A 19,712-nucleotide genomic window follows, 5' to 3' on the forward strand; every position below is an offset into this window, starting at 1 on the left:
CTCCAGCTCCGCCGTCCCCCAGAGAGCTGGCAGGAGCCGCAGCTGGGCACCCTGTCCAGCAGTCAGACAAGTGGCAGCACAGGTGGCTGGAGAGGCACACCTGGATGTCAGACATGCAGACTCCAAGCAGGCCAGCTGGGCCGTCAAGGGTGACAGCTGGGTGCTCCACGGGGGCCAAAGTGCACCAAGCTGTTGCTGAGCCACTGTAGTTCCCAGAAGTGACGGATAGACTTTCTTCCAGCAGGAAGTGTGCGTGTCTGCTACCTACCCCCCACCCCCCGCCTCCCCATCCCTTCCCAATTTCCCCAGCTCCTTTCCTGAAAGCCCAACTGGTCTTTGAGCTGGAAATCAATTTCTCAGATGCCCCTCAGCAGGTGCTGGGTGGGGTTCAGTGACTCCGTGTGCGGTGCTGGACTCAGAATCCAGAGTTCAGGGACTGCACTGGGTCTCATCCTTATTGGAGCCCGGTAGCCTTGGAGCCCCGGACCACCCCCTCCCCGGGCCTCAGTCTCCCCATCTGTACAATGGGGATGCACGTGTCTTCCTCTGACGGTTGGCAAAGAGGAGAGATTGAGGGAGGGCGCCATGGACAGTAAATTACTCCAAGTCTAGAGCTCATGTCTGCCCTTGGTTGCTGCGCTTCAGGCTTCTTCATGGCAGCTATTCTAACATTTTCTGAAGACACGGCAGGGAGGAAGGTCAGCCCCCTCCGAGACACCCTGAAGTCACAGCCCAACCCAGGTCTGTCTCTTGGTGGCTGTGTGACCCAGGGAGAGGTCCCTAGTTTCCTTCGGGCTCAGTCTCTGAATCTGTAAAATGGGAATAAACCGTGGTAGCTGCCCCTTAGGGTGGTGGTGAGGACTACATGGGACAAGATATGAAAAGGGCCAGGTTGGGGAAGAAGTGCAATTCCAGGTGGCCATGAGCCCACCAAGCTTCACTCTGCAGCAGATCCCTATGGGAGGGGCTGAGATTATAGAAATGAACTGCACATGGCTGTGTCTATGGCTCTTAGAGAGGTCAGGGTTGAGGGAAAGAGGCTGGAAGCACTGCGTCTCCTATGAGGAATCCAGAGAAGGGCTAAGAAAGGCTACCTGCCTCGTGGGGATATCCAGGGAGGCTTCCTGGAAGAGGGGATATCTGAGCTGGTCTCAAAGACTGACAAGTTTGACAATGAGGGTGGGAGAGGAGGCAGCCTGGACACCCATGTGCCTCCCCCTGTCTGTCCCACTCTACCCCTAGGGCCCCTGAGCCTCCCCATAAGTCATTGCCCCTTGCCCTTGATATGGGGTCTTCAGACGCCGATCAGTGGCAATGCCCCCTTTCCTAAGACATGGGAGCTCTCTTCACAGATGAGGTGGTGTCATTCCTGGTGGCGCCATGCCTGGTAGGCTGGGCCCCATTCTTCCCTGGGGGACCCCACTCTCCTCTGCCTTCGTCCTCTGATCTCAGGCAAATCAAGGCCCCAGGGAGGCTCTGTGGACCGCTTCAGAGAGGGTCTCCCTTGGGTGGGGGACAGCCGGATGGAGGCTCATGCACTGCACTCCCAAGGGAGCCCCAGTGGGAGGGCCAGAAAGCCCCAGTCTGACTCCAACTGCTCAGATCCCCAGCACCAAATTCCCCGGCGGGGATGGCCAGGGGCAGCCCACCATCCCCTGAGTCAGCCCAGACCTCCTTATTCCTGCCCCTCCTCCCCAAGCCCTCCCGAGGGTCTCCCACCTCCCGTCCGCCTCTCCAGGCTGCTCGGCCAGCCTGAACCTAGCTTTCTGCAAAATGGAGCTATTGAGACCACTAGCTGAAGGACACCCAGGACTGTTGTTTTTGCGGTTGAAAAATCAGTGGCCCATCGGGGTCTCTGTCGTTTCTACCCCCGTAGGTAGAACCGGACGAGGAAGTGAATGGCAGCCCTTGGCACCGTGCCTGGCTCCTTAAATCTTTCATGGCCATTACTATTATTTCTTCTGGTGGACGGGGCTGCTTGGGAGGGGGGTATGACCTCAGTACCCAAAGGCTCAGCCCAGAGCAGAGGTGGGGCAGGAAGACCACTGGGTCCCACCACAGGGATCGCCAAGCTCTGCAGTCTTGGGCGGGGTCCCCTGGTCTAGGGAGGGGCCAGCCTCTGACTTCCTTGGACACTCCTTGCTGAATCTAGATTTTCATCCTTCTCCGCTGCCCCAAAAGCCCTGATTCAGTGTCTCCCAAGCCCCAGGGGGAGAGGTTGGGGGGAAGGAAGACACTGAGTTGCTGGCCAGCAGGAAGGGAACCCTGCTAAGGTCCTTGGCATGTTATCGTTGGGGAATGATTAAGTGGGGTGTCACGTGTGTACACCCAGTGCCATAATGAGCCATCATCTGACCTCTGGCCCAGTTCTGACTCAGGGTGGGCCTCTCCTCCCTTCCTCAGGGTTAAGATCCCCTCCCTGTAAGCCAGTACCGAACTTTTCATTCATTGATTCATTTCTCTCATCTGCCCATTCATTGCATCAGATCGATGACGGTGGCCCATTTGGGTGACTCATCCTCATTCATTAGTAATAAGCCCAGCCATTCTTCTGTGGGCCTGGCCTCCCAGCAGCTGCCTAGCCAAGTGCGTTATAGCCTACAATCCTCCCAGGGCCCCGGGAGGAGGACTATTGTTACCCCCATTACACAGAGGGGAAAACTGAGGCACAGGAAAACTCAGTACCGCTGTGCGGAGTCAGGATTCGAATCCAGGCCTGCCACCGTCTCCAGAAAAAAAGTCACTGTCCCTCTCAAGCCTGCCTCTGCCGCTGGGTTGGGGACCCCTCCTCTGTGCTCCTGTCCCAGCCCCAGGGCACCCCACACACCTTGAATTGTCGGCCTCATTCCGGGACTGTGATGTGTGACGGCAGGGACCTGGTTGGTCCCCTGGGTCCCTGCATCCATCACATCATCCATCACATCCCTGCATCTTGGAGACTTGCCTCCCAGAGGCCACGGTCCCTGGAGGCTCTGCAAGCTCCTCACGCCTGCATTGGGTCCCTGTGAGAGGCCCGCCCCTGCCTCCAGTTCTCAGAGGACTTCTGGGGGCTTCAGTGCCCCATGGTCTCCCCACTGCACAGGGCCTTCTCTGTCCTCACCTTGTGGACCCAGGGGAGACACTCGGCCCTACCCCACCCCCTGGAATTCCTCCACACAAACCCCAGGCTCCTGTGAGGCACTGATGAGAGGTGCGGTCTCCCGGGTTTGGGAGTATGAAGGGGCAGGGGGTTTGGCGGCGGTCCTGACATCAGGTGAGGGATGGTAGAGCTGCTGGTGGCTCTGTGGGTAAGGACCACTCAGGTAAGGCTCCTCCCACCAGGTGGGATTCCTCTGCTGGTTTCTAAGGTTCACCATGAGCTCATCTTCAGTACTGCGAGCCTGCTTGTGCCTCTGTGGGCAGGCGTCCTACCTTCCCCAGAGGCCTGTTGAGGCAGCTCTGGCTGATGCTGCAGACGGATTTTCATAGGATGGTTTGGTTTGAGACTGCAGCCACCTGGGGGGAGCATCATTTCAGATCACAGTCCCGCCTGCCCCACGGCCACCCTCCCAATCTCAGACGTTCAGGTTCTCACTAGATGCTTCAGCCCCTTCCCTTGTCTTCTGCTGCATCCCTGGGTGGGTGGGCAGACTGCCGCCCCCTCTTTTGGAGGGGGTTGCTTCCCAGGGTCCTGAGTCATGAGGGTTCTTCGTCCCCGCCCCGGCTCTGTTGCAAGGTCACGACCTCCGACCCCAGGTGGGCAGGAGGTCCCAGCGTCCACCTCTGGTCACCTGGGATTCCCTCTTTATTGCTGGCCCCTAGGATTTGCTTTTCTTCTGAGCTTACCGGTTGCTTTTGCTATTTAGTTATTATGTTGCGTCCGACTTTTTGTGGACCTTAGACTGTAGCCCACCAGGCTCCTCTGTCCATGGGATCTCCCAGGCAAGAATACTGGAATGGGTTGCCATTTCCTTCTCCAGGGGGTCTTCTCAACCCAGGGATTGAACCCACATCTCCTTCATTGGCAGGTGGATGCTTCACTGCTGAGCCACCATCAATACATATTTTCATGTGTTGTATTTAGTAGATTTTATTCCCCTGAAGACTCCACCGGGGCTCCCCACAGCGCACTCATGATGAAGTCCAGGCTCCTTGAAGCAACCCCCCCAGCCTACACGTGGTTTCCTTTAATTTTCACAATCCCAGGAAGGAAGTGTTACTGTGTCCATGAATCAGATGAGGAAACCGAGGCACAGGGAGGGGAGAGGAGGCCTGCCTGGGGTGGGAAGGCAGGGGAAGGGGACTGTGGAGGCCACATCTCATGCTTTGTCCACCTGCTGGGTGTCAGCGGGCGGGCAGACTCATAGGAGCCCTGCCCAAGGCCCCCTGAGCACTCCCTTCCTCCCAGAAGGGGACATGTGGCAGGACACGCCTGGCCACTGGCATCAGTGCCAGCAGGTAAACACTGGATGAGGCCCTTCCTTCTAGGAACAGGCTGCCTGGAGGCTTCCTTCAGAGAAGTGGGCAAAGTCGGCCCATCACCGCTGCCCCCAGCCAGGGCCACCCTGTGCTGAGGCCGTGTGGGTGGAACACAGACCATCCTGGGTTTGCCGGTGACCCTTCACTGAGTCAGGGGGTGGCAGGGTGGCCGAGTGAGACCTCACCCTGGCTGCATTCAGCCGCTTGTGTCTCAGCAGATCCTGGCCTGCTTAGGACCTGGGCTTGTGAGAACTTTTGGGGTTTCTGCAGGGCCCTTCAGAGGCTGCAGGCACCAGGGGTGGGCACAGTCTCAGGCTCTCCTCGTCGTTGCCATTCCACCTCCATACCGCCCGCTGTTCCACTGGGAGGCGAGGCTCCTCCTCCGTGCTCACCTGCCTCCCCTCCATCCTCCTGGGGTTGACACAGCCCCACGCACATCCTCCTAGGCTGAGCCAGAGCTGCTGCTGCTAAGTTGCTTCAGTCGTGTCCGACTCTGTGCGATCCCAGAGATGGCAGCCTACCCAGCTCTTCCTTCCCTGGGATTCTCCAGGCAAGAACACTGGAGTGGGTTGCCATTTCCTTCTCCAATGCATGAGAGTGAAAAGTGAAAGTGAAGTCGCTCAGTCATGTCTGACTCTTCGCGATCCCATGGACTGCAGCCCACCAGGCTCCTCCGTCCATAGGATTTTCCAAGCAAGAGTACTGGAGTGGGGTGCCATTGTCTTCTCTGTAGCTGGTTTCTCTTTTTCCATTTGGTAGCCACAAGTCTAATGTCTGTTTCTATGAGTTCATTTGTTTCGATTCCACATATAAATGAGATAGTCCGGGGGATTTTCCTGGTGGTTCAGTGGTTAAGAATCTACCTTCCAATGCAAGGGATACGGGTTCACTCCTTGATCAGGGAACTAAGATCCCACGTGCCTCGGGGGCAACTAAGCCTGTGCCTTGAAATGTGAGCCTGCAGGTGGCAAGAAAGACCCGGAACAGCTCAAAATTAATCAGTTAATTAAAATGAATGAGGTTGTCTGGTATTTGTCTCTCCCTGACTTATTTGGTTTTTGCCCTCAAGGTCCATCCATCGCACCTCACGTTGTGGCAGGATTTCCTTCCTTCCAGTGGCTGAATAACATTCTATTGTGTACATATGGGTATCTTCTTTATTCATCCGTTGACAAGACGCTTAGATTGTTTCCGCACCTTGAGTGTTGTGACTAATGATGCAGTGACCAGAGGGGTGAAGAACTCTGACACAGTGATTTCATTTCCTTCGGGTGTATGCCCAGGAGTGGAATTGCTGGATCATATGGTAGTTCTATTTTTTAAATTGTTTTGAGGAAATTCCATACTGTTCCCCAGAGTGGCTGCACCAAATTACCTTCCCACCAAGAGTACACAAAGGTTCCCTTTCCTCCACGTGCTTCTCAACATTTGTCGTCTCTTATCTTTTTGCTGACGGCCATTGTAACAGGTGCGAAGTGATATCTCATTATGGTCAACAAATTTATTTTAAACCCAACACTTTGAAAAGCTCATTTTAAGCAAGATGGACATTTCACACTATCACCGCAAGCAGCACACCAGTCTGGCTTGCCATAAGTAGCGGGTAACTGTAAACAAATGCAATGAAGACAAAACATTCTGGCTCCAGAGGTTGCAGGTGGAAGGTTGGGGATGGAGGGGGCGGTGGTGCGCGGCGGGATGGGGGTTCTGTCTTTTGCCAAAAGTGGAAATTGGCAGATGTTCTAAAGGTTGTTAAAGGGAGATGAGCACCCGATGGAGGTTTTCTCTTTGCCTCCCCCTGAAGGACCAGAAGGGAATATAAAAAATGAGAATCGAGCTTTCTTGCCTGTGCTCTGGTTATTTGAGACCCCCCCAGGGCATCTCTCTCACTTGAGGGGACCCAGTGGGAACGTTGAGAGCCATTAAGCGAACTCGAGGGGGTGGGAGTGGCTTTAGAGGGTCCCTGGAAGCTGTGATGGAGGGGGACAGGCTCCTTGGATGGTAACACATCCCCAGCCTCACAGATGCCCCCACTCTCATCAGCCCCCCATGGGCACCATGTCGGGAGAGGACCTGGGTTTGAGTATTGTGCTTACTAAAAGAGTAAGTCGGCTTCTCCCTGACTTAGTTGCCCCCCTGGGAAGCAGGGCTGACCCTCCCTGACCTTGGGAAAGGGAAAGTTCTGCGGGAGAGGGGGGGCATTAGTGCAGATGCAGACGAGGCCTGGTAACTCTAGCAAGGGCAGGGATCGTGTGCAAAGCCTGCCAATGGGGCCCAGGCCTTGACTGGGGTTTCCCCACTGAGCTGGGGTCAAGGTCAGGGCACTTGAGGAGGCCTGTAACAGTGGCAATCAACCCCAGTTCTTCCCCCCAGACCTGCAACTGTGGGCAAATCTTTTAATCCATCTGGGCCTGTTTCCCCATCTGGAAAGCATGGAGATCATAGTACCCACCTTACGAGATTACTGAGAGGATGAAATGAGATGGATCATGACAACGTGCTTAGCACAGGGTCTGATGCAGTGGTGACGCTTTGTGAAGACTAGTGATGAAGATAATGAGGATGAGGATGAAGAAGATGAGAATGAGGCTGAGGGTGCAGAAACTGATGATGAGGCTGAAGTTGACAATGGTGGTGACGCTGATGAAGGTGAGGATGAGGATAAAGAAGAAGATCATAAAGAGGATGAGAATGGAGAAGATGATGCTGAGATGGGGATGAAGGTGAAGATAAAGACAGACGTTGATGATGATACATGTTTGTGAAATAATAACGCAGTGCAGGAGAGCATAGACTCAACCTTCAGAACGTGTCTTCCAGGTGTTTCTCATGATTACCAGCATCCAAGGTGGATGTGTGAGCCTGGAGGTTCCAGACCCTTAGCTGGGCCCTGCGGTGGGCTGTTTATAGGGCTTCCACCCAGAGGCTGGGTGCTCCCTCACGTGGTCCCTGCAGCCCCCTGCCCAGCCTGGGACAACCTTGCCCAGAGACTCCAGGGACCGGAAGGCATCTCCAGCTCCCCCAGGTCAGAGACCAAGGTAACCAGGTGATTCCCCATCCCACGGCACCTCAAGGAGAAAGGGTCATTGTGCAGGTGCTGCTGGGGGCCAGTCACGTGACAGCCCTCCTCTTGGCAAACTGCACAGTTTGCCCATGGGTACTTCGGGAAGAAGGTTCTGAACTCCCATTTACCAGCAGGGGAAACTGAGGCTCAAAGATGGCAGGTCACTTGCTCTTGGTCACAGGGAAAGTTGGTTATGGAGTCAGGGATGGAGTCTGGGTCTGTCCAGCCTCAGGGTCTGTGTGTGTGTGTATAAGCAGGTGCACACGTGCATATTTACATGAGCACGTGTGTGTGTGTATGTAGCCCTTGGGGCAAAGCTGCGGGGCTTCATCAGATTGGTGAGCTGGGTATTTGGCCACTCTTAGACTGATCCAGAATATTCTCCAAGCAGCAATCTGGGGGTGACCCTGTTAAAACCTAAGTCATGGGCTTCCCTGGTGGCCCAGTGGATAGGAATCTGCTTGCCAGTGCAGGGGACACAGGGTCGATCCCTGGTCCAGGAAGATCCCACGTGTCATGCAGCACCTGAGCCCATGTGCCCCAACTGCTGAAGCCTGCAAGCTCTAGGACCCTCCCCCTCCCCAAGCTGCAACTGCTGAGCTGCAATGACTGCAACTCGTGTGCCCAGAGCCTGTGCTCTGCAGAAAGAGAAGCCACTGCAATGAGAAACCCCTGCACCACCACTGAACAGCAGCCCCTGCTCGCCACAACTAGAGAAAGCCCGAGCGCAGCAACGGAGACTCAAGACGGCTGAAAATAAAATGAAAAAAATAAGTTAAAAATAAAAACCTGGGTCATGACATGGTCCTTCTCTCCTCACAGTCCTCCCAGGGCTCCCCACTCTCCCCTGAGAAAAGCCCAAGTGCCCCAGCGGCCTCCCAGGACCCTGTTGTTCCCGTTGCACTACTCCTCTCAGCTCTCACCCTTCCTGGGTCCTCCCCAGCCAGTCCAGCACTTCCGGTTCCTCTGATGAGCCCCAGGGCCTTTGCACCAGCCGTTCCTTCTTCCTGAAATACTCCAGAGTCTATTTCTCCCTTGCTTCCTTCCTCCTTTGTTCATATGTCCCTTCTCAGCACAACCTTCCTTGATCTCCTTGACTTAACTTGCACTTTAACTTGCAGCTGAATTGGCTGGCTGGGCCCCTTTCCTCAGCTCTATTTATATTTTCTCCTGCACTCAGCATTTTCAACTCACCCCGAAATTTCTGTACTTATTTTCTTTACTGCCTGCTTCCCACTCCTGGGTGGTCTGCTCCAGGGGGCACGGAGCTCTGTTTGACTTGCTCACTGCTGCCTCCCCAGTGCCTGGTACACAGTAAGTGCTCAATCAGTGTTTGCTGAATAAATGTTCAAATGAAGGGAGAAGTGAAACCTTTCCTTCCTGTCCGCTGGAGCCTCCCAGGGAGGGGCCGGAGGGCGGTGGGGCTCTGTGTCACTTCTCAGATGCCACCAAGGCTGGGCAGAGGGTGCAGTTTCCCAGGTATTTGGCAGTGGTTGTCACCAAAGGTCTGTTCCCGCCTAGGTGGGTTGGCAGGAAAGCCAAATCAATAAAGTGTAGGAGATAAGCAGATTCAAGAGAAGACACAGAGGGTTATAGGGCAATTTCCAAGCAGTTCCTGTGAATTTGCTGGAGCAGGCAAAGGGCCTGCTTGGCTGGGCCCCTTGCACGTAGGATGGGGGCTCCTCGCCTTGCTCTCTGAGAGGTGGAGGACATGACTGAGAGCCTCATAGACTCTGGCTTGAAGCTTCACCACTTCTGAGCTGGGTGCCCTTCGGTCTCAGTTTCCTCATCTGTGAAATGGGGATAATAGTCATGCCAGCCTTGTAGGGTGGCTGAAGTACATGAGACCAGGCATGCGCATTGCTTAGCTGGGCTTGGCCTGAACCAAGTGTCCGTTAAGCAGGAGTTGTTGCTCTTCTAGCCCCTGCAACACCGCTTAGCAGCTGTGCAACCTTGGGTAAGTCACATGGTCTCTCTGGGCTAGGTCTCAGTTGCTCCTCTGTAAAAGGGCATGCGTGCGTGCTCAGTTGTGTTTGACTCTTTGCAACCCCATGGACTGTAGCCTGCCCTTTTCCCCTGTCCATGGGATTCTCCAGGCAAGAATACTGGAGTGGGTAGCCATTCCCTTCTCCAGGGGATCTTCCCAACCCAGGGATCAAACCCAAGTCTCTTGCATTTCCTGCATTGGCAGGTGGATTCTTTACCACTGAGCCGCCTGGGAAGCCCAAAGGGGACATAATGTCAACCTCAAAGGCTATTGGGAAACCTTATAGAGGCTCAACATGTATTGACTGATTGGGGCTGGGAAGCTGGGTGGATGGGGACTCATCTGCCTGATGCCTGGAAACATCAGATCCAAGTTAGTGGCACCTGGGAAGGGCTCAGGGCAAGTGGGGGGAGGGAAGCCACCGGCCTGGGAAAGTGGAGGATGGAGAGGGGAAATCCCAGAGGCTTCGTCGAGGAGGTGAGCTTTGAGCTGGCTGTAAAACTGGGGTGAATTTTTAAAAATTTACTTTTGGCTGTGTTGGGTCTTCGATGTGGCTCCTGGGCTCTAGAGCACGGGCTCAAACTGCTGTGGTGCACTGGCTTAGCTGCTCCATGGCATGTGGGATCTTCCTGGACCAGGGGTCGAACCTGTGTCCCCTTCATTGGTAGGCAGAGTCGTAACCACTGGACCACCAGGGAAGTCCATGGGGGAGAATTTAAAAACTGGCAGCACTCAGGCTGAGGCTGCTGTAGAGAAATGGCACATGGCTGGTGGGAGAGTTGATGAGCCAACCTTTTCCGAAAGCCACTGGGCAATTTACAGCCAGAGCCGGAAGGTGATTTATGTTTCTACAACCTATGCTTGGAACCTCTTCTAGGGGTTGATAACGTAAAATGTGGACAAAGGTTTATGTGTAAAGGGGTTCATGCCAGGGTGATTTAAAATAATAAAAGTGGAAGCAACTTTAAGGTCCACCCCTGGGCGACAGCTAACCCGAGGGATACAACCCTGCGGCAGTACTTTATATATTCTTTGGAAACGGAGCTTCCGGTAACACGGGCAATGGTGAGACCAGGGGGCTAAGTGTCAAAAGCAGGTCATGAAATCACACCCCCTGTGTTAGGTCATTTGCTAAAATGCATAGAAAAAAAGACTGGAAGGACATCTCACAGTGTGCCCACATGGGTTGTCCCTTCATGGTGGGATTGTAGGAAATGCTAATATTTTTCTAGGCTTTGCCAAACTGTCACCAGGCCTCCACAGTCCTTTGGCGATCAGTGGAAGCAACAGAGTAAAAGAGGAAACAGATTAAGAAGAAAGGAGTGGAGAGAGGAGGTGGCGGCTGGAAGCTGTTCAGGCGGACACAGCTCCCTCCCTCGTGGCCAGTCCAACAAGCTTGTCAGTCTTACCTCCTAAACCTGTCGCAGGCCCCTTCCCTAGTGACCCCTCCCCACGCGATGGACCCCTCCTGACTGTCCTTCACCTGCAGGCTCTGTGATCTCCTGCAACATGTGTCCAATCACATCGCTTTTTAGCTGTAAACCCTCCATGTTTTGGCTTTAAAAAAAATCATTTATTTTTAGCTGTGCTGGATCTTCGCTGCTGCTTTCTCTAGTTGTGCCGAGTGGGGGGCTATTCTCTAGTTGAGGTGCGCAGGCTTCTCATTGCAGTGGCCTCTCTTATTGCAAAGCACGGTGGTTGTGGCTCCTGGGCTCTAGAGCTCAGGCTCAATAGTGCTGCATGGGTTTAGTTGCTCCAACGCATGTGGAATCTTCTCAGATCGGGGCGTGAACCCATGTCTTCTGCATTGGCAGGTGGATTCTTTAATTCTTTACCACTGAGCTACCAGGGAAGCCCCACTTTTTGGCTTTAAAACATCCACTGCTCTCAGCTCCGAGGCTAAAGCTCCTGGAGCAGACTCGGGGCCTCGAGTGGTTGCTCAGGCAGGAGCCTTGGGCACAGGGTCACATCAAGATGTTCCCCTGCCTTTCTGTTAGTCTTATTCACCATCATCTCTCTAGGAGGAGCCCGGCCTAGCACTGGGCCTCTGCAGAGTGGGGGCCTTGGCACGGATATGAGGCCTGAATTAACTAGGGAGGTGGTTTCAGGTGGCAGTGACATTCAGGTGTTGAGCAAGGATGTGTTCAAGGTGGGTACTTGCTACCGTTCTGGAGGGAAGCCAGGCTGGGCTGGACAGCTGTGGCCCAGCAGGAGGACTGATGGGGACTGGTGGGCCATGGCAGGGCTGAGCGAGGGGAGGGAAGCTGAGGTTTGGGGCGGGGGGCAGCCCCACAAGGCCTCATCTGCACACTAGTCAGCTCCCAGGAAGCCCCACCTGTTCCTGGTGTGGTGATTCAAACCTATCTTCCTTTGGAGAAAAGCACTTCAGATGGTGAGGGTTTTTTTTTTTTTTCCCATTGCCCTGAAGGGCAGCGAGGAGGCAGGACCACAGAGGGAGGGGTTCTAGCAGGCGGCCAGCTGGGAAACGGTCCTCCACGCGGGATGCAAGGTCACTCAGGGACAAGATGCTGCCCCTTCCCTCCCAAACGCCCTTCCACCTTCCAGGTACCATCAGAGGAGGCTGGGCCGGGCCTTCCAGTCACTCCCCCCGAGGCAGACTCCCGAGGAAACCCTGGGCCCCTCACAGAGGGTACGTGCAGCTGGGGGCTCCTGAGCCTGCCTTACACAGAACCGGAGACCAGGAGATGCAGCGACTGGCCCATGGCCACCAAGCAGGCCCAACAAGGGGAGAGGTGGAAGCTGCCCATGAGGGTGTCATGCCAAGAGCCCCAGGCTCCCAGGCCGCCTGCCCTGGGTACAGCACTTCACCCATGTGGACCCTCGATTTTCTCCATGAGCCAAACAACCCATGTGGCAGCAGGTTCCCACCCTTGCTTTGCAGCCTGTTCTCGCCTTTGCTTTGCAGTCTGTTCCCGCCCTTGCTTTGCACCCCAAGCCTGCAGGGGTGACCTGGCTCCAGACTCTGCCTCCTGAAGAGAGGCTGGTACTGCCCGAAGAACCAGGAGGCTGAGGAGGAAAAGGCCGCGGTCCGCAGGGCACCCTTTGAGTCGAGCTGCCCACAAGGCTCTCCGATTGACACCATCTCCGGCTCTCCCTGGCTGGGCCTGGGGCAGCCCGTGGTGCCAGCCTGTGAACCAGCATCCAGATGATTCCAACACCCATTCCCTCCTTCCTCTAAAGAGCCCGGGGCGTTTGGCCCAGCCACCCGGGGGCAGCACGAAACGAAGGGTGGGCTGCGCCCAGAGACCACCGGGCTGTTTCCTCATTCGCAGGAAGGCTGTGAGGCAGGTGGGTGCTTGTGGGCCTCTCCCTGGGCTCCTGGGGCCTGTCTCCCCACCCCAGGGCCCGGCCCAGCGAGGCTCTGAGACCCTCTGCAGACAGGGAGCCGACAGCTGCTGCCCCAAGGCCGGTCTTCCACCTTCTCTCTGTGGGGGATCTTTCCAGCAAGTGCTTTTTTCGAGACTGAAGTTATTCTGGCACTTCACGTCACGAATGAAATCCCTGGACCTGTGCTGGGCACCCTGCAGGCCCTGCTGCAGAGCAGGGTCCAACCTCAGCCCTGGGCCTCGTGGGCAGGCTTTGGGGGAGGAATCTGGGCCTGCTGGGGAAGGGAGGCCTGCTGGCGGCCAGGGTCAGGCTGGCCACAGAGCAGGGGCCCCCACCTTCCGTCGGCATCGCCTCAACCCTTGGCACGAGTGGGGAGCCCCCTTAATGCCTTGCACTCAACTTGGGTTTTACCTTGAGGCCCAGAAGGTCCGGCTGTTTCTAGGCCAGCTTTGAGCTGGAGCGTCATAAGTCCTTAGGACAACCTGTGATGCCGCCTCTAGGGATTTCCAGAGCCCATGCTGCCTGGGAAAGGCGCTTCCCAGCACAACCTCACCTGCTGTCCTCGGTGGGGAGTCCAAGGTGCAGCGACATTGCACTGGGCCCCATGCTCAGCCTGCGAGGCAGGGCTGTCGCGAGCCCATTCTCTAGGTGTGGAAGCTGAGGCTCAGACGGAGTCCAGCAGCTGGTGGATGCTCCAGGCTCATGGCACCTGACCTGCCTGGGGTTGGGGGCTCCTTTCTGAGGTGTTCTCCCCGCCCCTCCTTTCGGGAACTGGGGGTACCTGGACAGGGTGGGGGCGGGGAGGACCCAGTGGCTGCACCCTATCCGGCAGCTCCAACAGGGCAGGGGGGTCAGATGGCCGAGAACCTTCCCCTCTGCCCGGCTGTGGCCTTCCCGCCACAGAGCCAAGGAGCAGCGGCCACATTCTTGGTAACGCTTTTTTTTTTTTATTGCCAAATTCAAATTTACAAGGAAGTTCCAGTTTTCATTTCCACCCTTGTGTTCAGTACCCGCGAAGCATGAGTCACGCTGGCGAGAGCAGGTACTTCCCTGGAACGGTCCCGAGGCCCAGAAAGCATGGTTTCTCAATCCCGCTCCACCCCGGGACAAGAATTATTTACATATTTTCAACTCAGAAGAACATAAGGAACCCTTACAGTTTCTGCCCCCTGTCATCGTGACTACATTAAATATTTCTTATTTATTGCATCTAGAAAAGAAGGTGGGTGTCGGTCCTCACCGTGCCTCGCGCCTTTTGGACCAGTGCATCTTGAGACCTTAGGGAAATCTAATGTATGTCTGTAGAGAGGTGCATTCTGTCATTCACTCCCTGGTTGCAGGGCAGGTGTTTGGTGGTCGGGGGTGGGGGGGTGTGTGGCGAGCTGCCTTCTGCAGAGAGCAGCAAGCAGGGCAGGCCTGGAGGGGCAAGGGGGCACAGAGGGTCTGCTGGTGCCGCAGGACAATCAATACCCCCTCCCGGGTTGGGGGGGCACGTGGCTGTCTGACTTTGAGGCGCCCCTGCTGGCAAACCAGAAACACATGTGTGCTCCCTAGCCACTTTCAAAGCTGATGTTTGGAGATGACCAGCTCTGCCCCTGACTTGGCAAACCCATCGGGCCTGATGTGGACTTGGGGAGGATCTCTGGAGGGACAGGATGTGGAGATGGAGGATGGGTGATCCGAGTCTGGTACCCACGTGTCATGGGGCCATGGCCTCCGCCCGACCCAGGCTCACCAAGAATTCCTGGTTCTACCTCTCTCTGCCCCGGAGACCCAGTGCCTGCTCTCTGGAAGGGCCCCTCTGGAGGTGCCCCCACTGTTCGCTTTTCAAGGGTCTCCTGAAGACACGGCTGTGCCCCGTGCTGCCAAGACAGTGGGGATCTGGCTGCCAACAGGCTGTGGGGGGCCTGGGACCAACCCTGCAAGCCGACCTGGGGAGAGGTCTGCCCCTGGGCCAGGCATGGGGTGGAAGCTTGGCCTGATCGCACCTTCTGCTCAACAGCCCACGGAGGCCGGGCTGCGTTCAGTTCTCCCACCTGGTGATGCTGCCCCGGGTCCTTCCGGGCGTGTGGTCCTCGCTGGCAGAGACCTTGCTCCTTTACAGCTTGAAAGGCTGGGTCCACCTGCCTGGGCTTCTTCCTCAGAATAATGCCACTGGCCTTTCCTCCTTTCTGCTGCTCCAAAATCGTTTCAAAAGCAGAAGTGGGGGGCTCCGGAGCGATCCTGCGCTTCATCCCAGCAGAGGCACCCATGGGGTCCCCTCCCTGATAACACACACTTTCTCCATCCTTCTGTCCCCACCGCCTGTCCTTTCCGGAGGGCTCCGCTGAAGGTCATGGCTTGGGTCTCCTTGCTGGGGCCTCTGGAATTTCTGCTGAAATGGTCTCCTGTCTGAGCTGGGCCTTTTCCCCTGATGGTGCTGGCTGGTCTCACCTGCCCAGGGGTTTCTGATGGCTGGAGAGACCTGTCCCGCAGATGCCACACCCCTTCCTTGGGGGAACCAGGTGTTTCCTTCAGGAGGCTGAATCTGGCCCAGGCAGGCCCTTCCTGATTGCAGCAGGAGGAGGAGGCGAGGGGGACGGGGTCCTCTAACAGGTGAGTTTGCGTAGCATCTTCTAAGGCCGCTTGACAACCCGGCCCGGCCAGTGCTGACACGGTAGGTGCTCACACTCTTGTGGGAACACGTGGAGGCCAGTTCTGCAAGGTCTGAACATCGATCAGCGAGGTGAGGGTCACTTGGCTGTGCATGGTTTGAGCAGAAAGAACATCTTGGGAGCTTTATTGGATATAGAGGAGACCTGGTCTGCACACGCCTAGCCCAAATGGAGAAGGAACCAGGAGTTTTCATTACAAAAGAAAAACAAACACAAACAAGCTTGCTTCTTTACAGCAGCAGCTGAGAGGAAGAGGGACAGAACCCAGGCTCCTAGGAGGTCATGTCCTCGCTGCTGGGCAGGGGCTGACCCTTGGGGCGTTCCTGCCTGTGGGCACCCACGCAGCTGAGCAGCAGGCAACGGCCTTGGAGCACGGTTTCCATGACCTTTTCTTTCCATCAGAGCCTCAGAGGCCAGAGTCCCTGCAGTCCCACACAGTTCTTTCTTAGGAAGTAGAGAGGTGGTGACAACCGAAGGCCTTGCTGGAAAACCGTCCCGTTTGGTTTTAGTCCAGAAGGATGGGGAGTGGCCCTGAGCAGGGACCTGACCACAGTCCCCCTTTTCATGGAAAGATCCGGGTGATGCCCTGGGCTGCCACGGCAGAGAAACTTTTGGCCCTCTCAGCTCTGTTGTGTACCTGAGGATAGGTGTCTCTCCCTTATTTATGCTTAAACAATACTTTAAACTTTCCAGAAGAACTTCTACCATTCCACAGGCTCGCCGGGTTAGTGAGAAACAAAGAAGTCAGAATCCCTTAAGACAATGGAGAAGGCCGGACAGAAAAACTCTAAACCGCAAATCCTGGGAACTTCAAGGGAAAATGAAAACGAAATCTCTACAGGAATATTACACTTTTAACATGACATCAAACCTTAGGGCGGAGGACGTTTCTTTTTTTTTTTGAACTTTTTAAATAGCTGTTTTTCATCTGCTGCCAAAAGCAGGAATAAATATTCCATGGAGGTGTTTATCGAAGTTCGCTTTTCTAGAAATTTCTACACGAAGTGACCACGTCCGCTGCTTCTCTGCACACTGGGGATGGTGGCAGAGGACCTCCAAGACAGCGGAAGGGCTGGCTGATGAGGCGAGTGCTGCTGATGGGTCCTGCCACTGCACCCCCACCCCCCGCCCCGGGGCTGAGGGCTCTGCGACCAGGAGCCCAGCCCCCTCCCTGAGGCGGCTGTAGGATGATCTGGGTTCGCTGGGCGCTGCCACTGGTCCCAGCCTGCTCTCAAAGGGGCGAGAAGTCAAAGGGGGATTAGAATCGGAGCAGAGGAGCGCAAGGGTGGTTTGAAGTGCTCCCTGGGGCGGAGAAGAACTGTGGATGTTCCCAGAAGGGGGTCAGCTGTTCCAGGTCCCTGCCAGCGGGGCCACACACACACACACACACGTTGCAGGAGGCCGGTTCAGGGCTCTGCGGGGTCTGCTGGCTCTGGCTGCCCAGCCCCCGAGCTCAGGGCCTCTGTGCCCACCATGGCTGGCGAGGGCGGCGGCGGGATGCCGGTGAGGGCATGGAGGCTGTGGCGGTCGACGGGTGGGACGAGGGTCAGCGACTCCACGCTTAGCGTGTCTGCAGCGTCCTCGCAGAGCAGGGAGATGGTGGGCTGCTGGGCGGGGGTGAGGCTGGGCGACAGGGTGACGGTCTCCACGTCCGCACTCCTTGCCAGGCTCTTGCCGGGCCTGGCCTCGGCTTCTGTTTCATTGACGATCACCAACTGGTCGGGGAGGTTAGGCTGAGGCTGCTCCGTGATCATGGGGTCATCTGGGCAAGGCGGGGAGAAGAAAGAGAGGCACGCTCAGCTCTGAGAGGCTCCGCTCGTGCTGGTACCCTCTGCTCCCATCTTGAATAAAGGCCCGGGGACGTGTGGGTGGGAGATGAAGTGTGTGGGGGAACCAGCTTGCCTCTCCTCCCTCCTTCTGGGGACCCACCTAGGTCTGGGGCAAGTCGGCCAAGGCCCAGGGTTACCCTGACTTGTGAAGCAAGGGACACATTTAGGGGCCTGTGCAGAGTGGATCCGGAAGCCCAGTTCCCTGTGCCAGGAAGCAGCCTAAACCGGCTCCGAGTATGAACTACCTGCCCGAGGAGAAATACATGTTTAGGGAGAGACGGGCTTGGGTGTGCTGATCACCGCAGGCCATTTCTCAGAGTCTATATTTGGTAACAGTGCCCAAGAGGGAACTCACTGCAAGGTTAAAAAAAAAAAAAAAAAAAAGAATTCTATAGAACTTTTTGGCTTTGCAAAACTAGAACAAGACTTCGGACTGTGGTTCTCTTGCCTGCTCCTGCTCTGAGTGCTGAGTTAGCACCCAGCAAGGGGCTGCGATTGCCAGGCCATTTCTATGCTGAGGGTTTCTCCCCCTCTCCACCCCCATGCCAGGGCCACCAAGAGAAACCATGTCAGGAGGGGGAGGTGGCCCAAAGCGGTTATTTTTGGACCAGCAGTTTCTTTTTTTGGCGATTTTTGAAATCCGTTGATTAGATTACAGGCGAATGGCTTATTTGCTTTTCAAAGAGGAATGGGGCTGGCAGAGACACCAGCTGGACTGGGGTTCCCTTGTGGGAAACATCTGCCAAGACTTCACGTGCCAGCGATCGGAAAACACAGATGAGAAGGCCGTGGGCATCTCGCTCGGAGGGCAAATCTCCCTTGTTACAGATCCTGGGGTCAACGGAGCTTTGAGCACACTGTGTGGAGAGGGGAGTCCAAAGGCACGCTGGGCCCTGGCATGATGGCAGACATTGTTTTTTGGTTCAGTGTGATTCCACTTAAGTGAGTGGTATTTTTTTTTTAAGTTAAGCCAAAACAAAACAGAACCGCAAACTGAACACAGAGCAAAAGAATGGAAAAACCAAGTGCAAAATAAAACCGAAGGGCGTACAGAATGGGAAGAAAGAGAGGAAAGAGGGTTCCCAGCGTGGAAAGAAAGCACAAGCAACAGATGGGGTTTCCCAAAGGACACATCGCTCCTTCCCAGAGGACCCCCACCCTGGGCACGGCGAGCTCAGAAAGGCCCCAGGTCACTTCTGCACAAGGTCCTTTTTCTTTTCTTTCTCCCCAACCCCCTTTTATTTTTTTTAAGAGTAGGCCCACAGAATACCACTACATGGGGCTCTGGGATGGGGTGGTGTCGGTGGACACGGGTGAGCACTAGTGGAAAAAATGATTCAAGGTGCGATCTGAGCCCAGAAATGCGGAGTAAACAACTCCACACGCTTTCTGGTTTCTCTGAATTTCAGTGAATTTTCTCCACTCAGTAAGGACGCCTGGTGGTGACGGGCTGATTTCAGGCCTTGGGCTCATGTTGGGACGTGGCGCGCCCTGAATGTGAGGCTCTGAGCGTGGGGCTCACCTGCTCTGGCAGCCTCGCCCCGCTTCACACGAGCGTGTCCAGGAACTTATTACAGAAGGACCCACGTGTGGGCTTAGCTACTGGCGAGGCAGTTTAGAGATGACTAACCAGCCAAACGGCACTTCTGTGCCATCTGGAGACAGAGCTTCGGAGCTCTTCCTTCACGTTTTCTGCAGAATTCTCCAGGAGAATTCCCTCTTTGCTCAGGTCTGCACTTGCATGCAGATTTTCAAGAGGCTGGCAAACCTCATTCCCTGAGTCCTGCCCGGGTTTCTGGTGGTGAGAACGATCAAGCGTGTGGAAAGGCTGCCGTTAAATATATTAGGAAACAAACCAACAGATAATGCAGTACACACAAAAGTGGTTTCTTTTTTAGGAAAAGAACAACTTTATTAAAAGGATCCATTTGTCCCCTGAGAAAAAGCTTCTTCCTATTTTTTTTTTTAAACAAGAAAAATCACCTTTTCTTACCCATCGTCTACAACACTGTTCTTTGTTTCTATCTACCTATCGATCATCTTCTATCATCTATCTCCCACCTATCTATCTATATCTACCTACCGATTTTTAAACTAAGAGCTGCTTCCTGAATGTTAGCTACACATGTATACATTCAGAGAAAATTTCTACATTCAAGGGAAAATTACCCAGGGAGGACACTGTTCCTGGTCAAGCACGGACCTGCAGTGGTCACTGCGGACCCTCTGGCCTCGCTTGCCTGCTGGTGTTTCTGAGCTCCGAGGGCACAGGTTCGGGCCTGACCCAGGAGACGAGTGGAGGCCGGAGCCTGAGGAGCCCGACGTCCAGTTCCCATGAGGGGCGCTCAGCCTCCCTGTGGTGCTGCCTCGAG

General features: G+C 55.4%; 1 protein-coding gene across 10 annotated transcripts in view; it reads right to left on the reverse strand.

The window, feature by feature from the left end:
• Nucleotides 1–13,781: 13,781 nt before the first annotated feature.
• Nucleotides 13,782–19,712, reverse strand: part of CLEC16A (C-type lectin domain containing 16A) — a 236,597-nt gene continuing 230,666 nt past the window's right edge. For 9 of the 10 annotated variants that reach the window (XM_086375775.1, XM_086375773.1, XM_086375778.1 and 6 more), the window contains one exon: nucleotides 13,782–17,273. In XM_086375775.1, the coding sequence (XP_086231901.1) occupies nucleotides 16,918–17,273 (356 nt within the window). In that variant the 3' untranslated portion in view covers nucleotides 13,782–16,917. The remainder of the gene's footprint in view (nucleotides 17,274–19,712) is intronic. The other variant, XM_086375786.1, reaches the window with a different exon arrangement.

Source organism: Bos grunniens, chromosome 25 (assembly GCF_055505025.1).
Source record: "Bos grunniens cultivar Pamir isolate PY7600 chromosome 25, Bosgru_T2T1.0, whole genome shotgun sequence".
NCBI classification, from domain to species: Eukaryota; Metazoa; Chordata; class Mammalia; order Artiodactyla; family Bovidae; genus Bos; species Bos grunniens.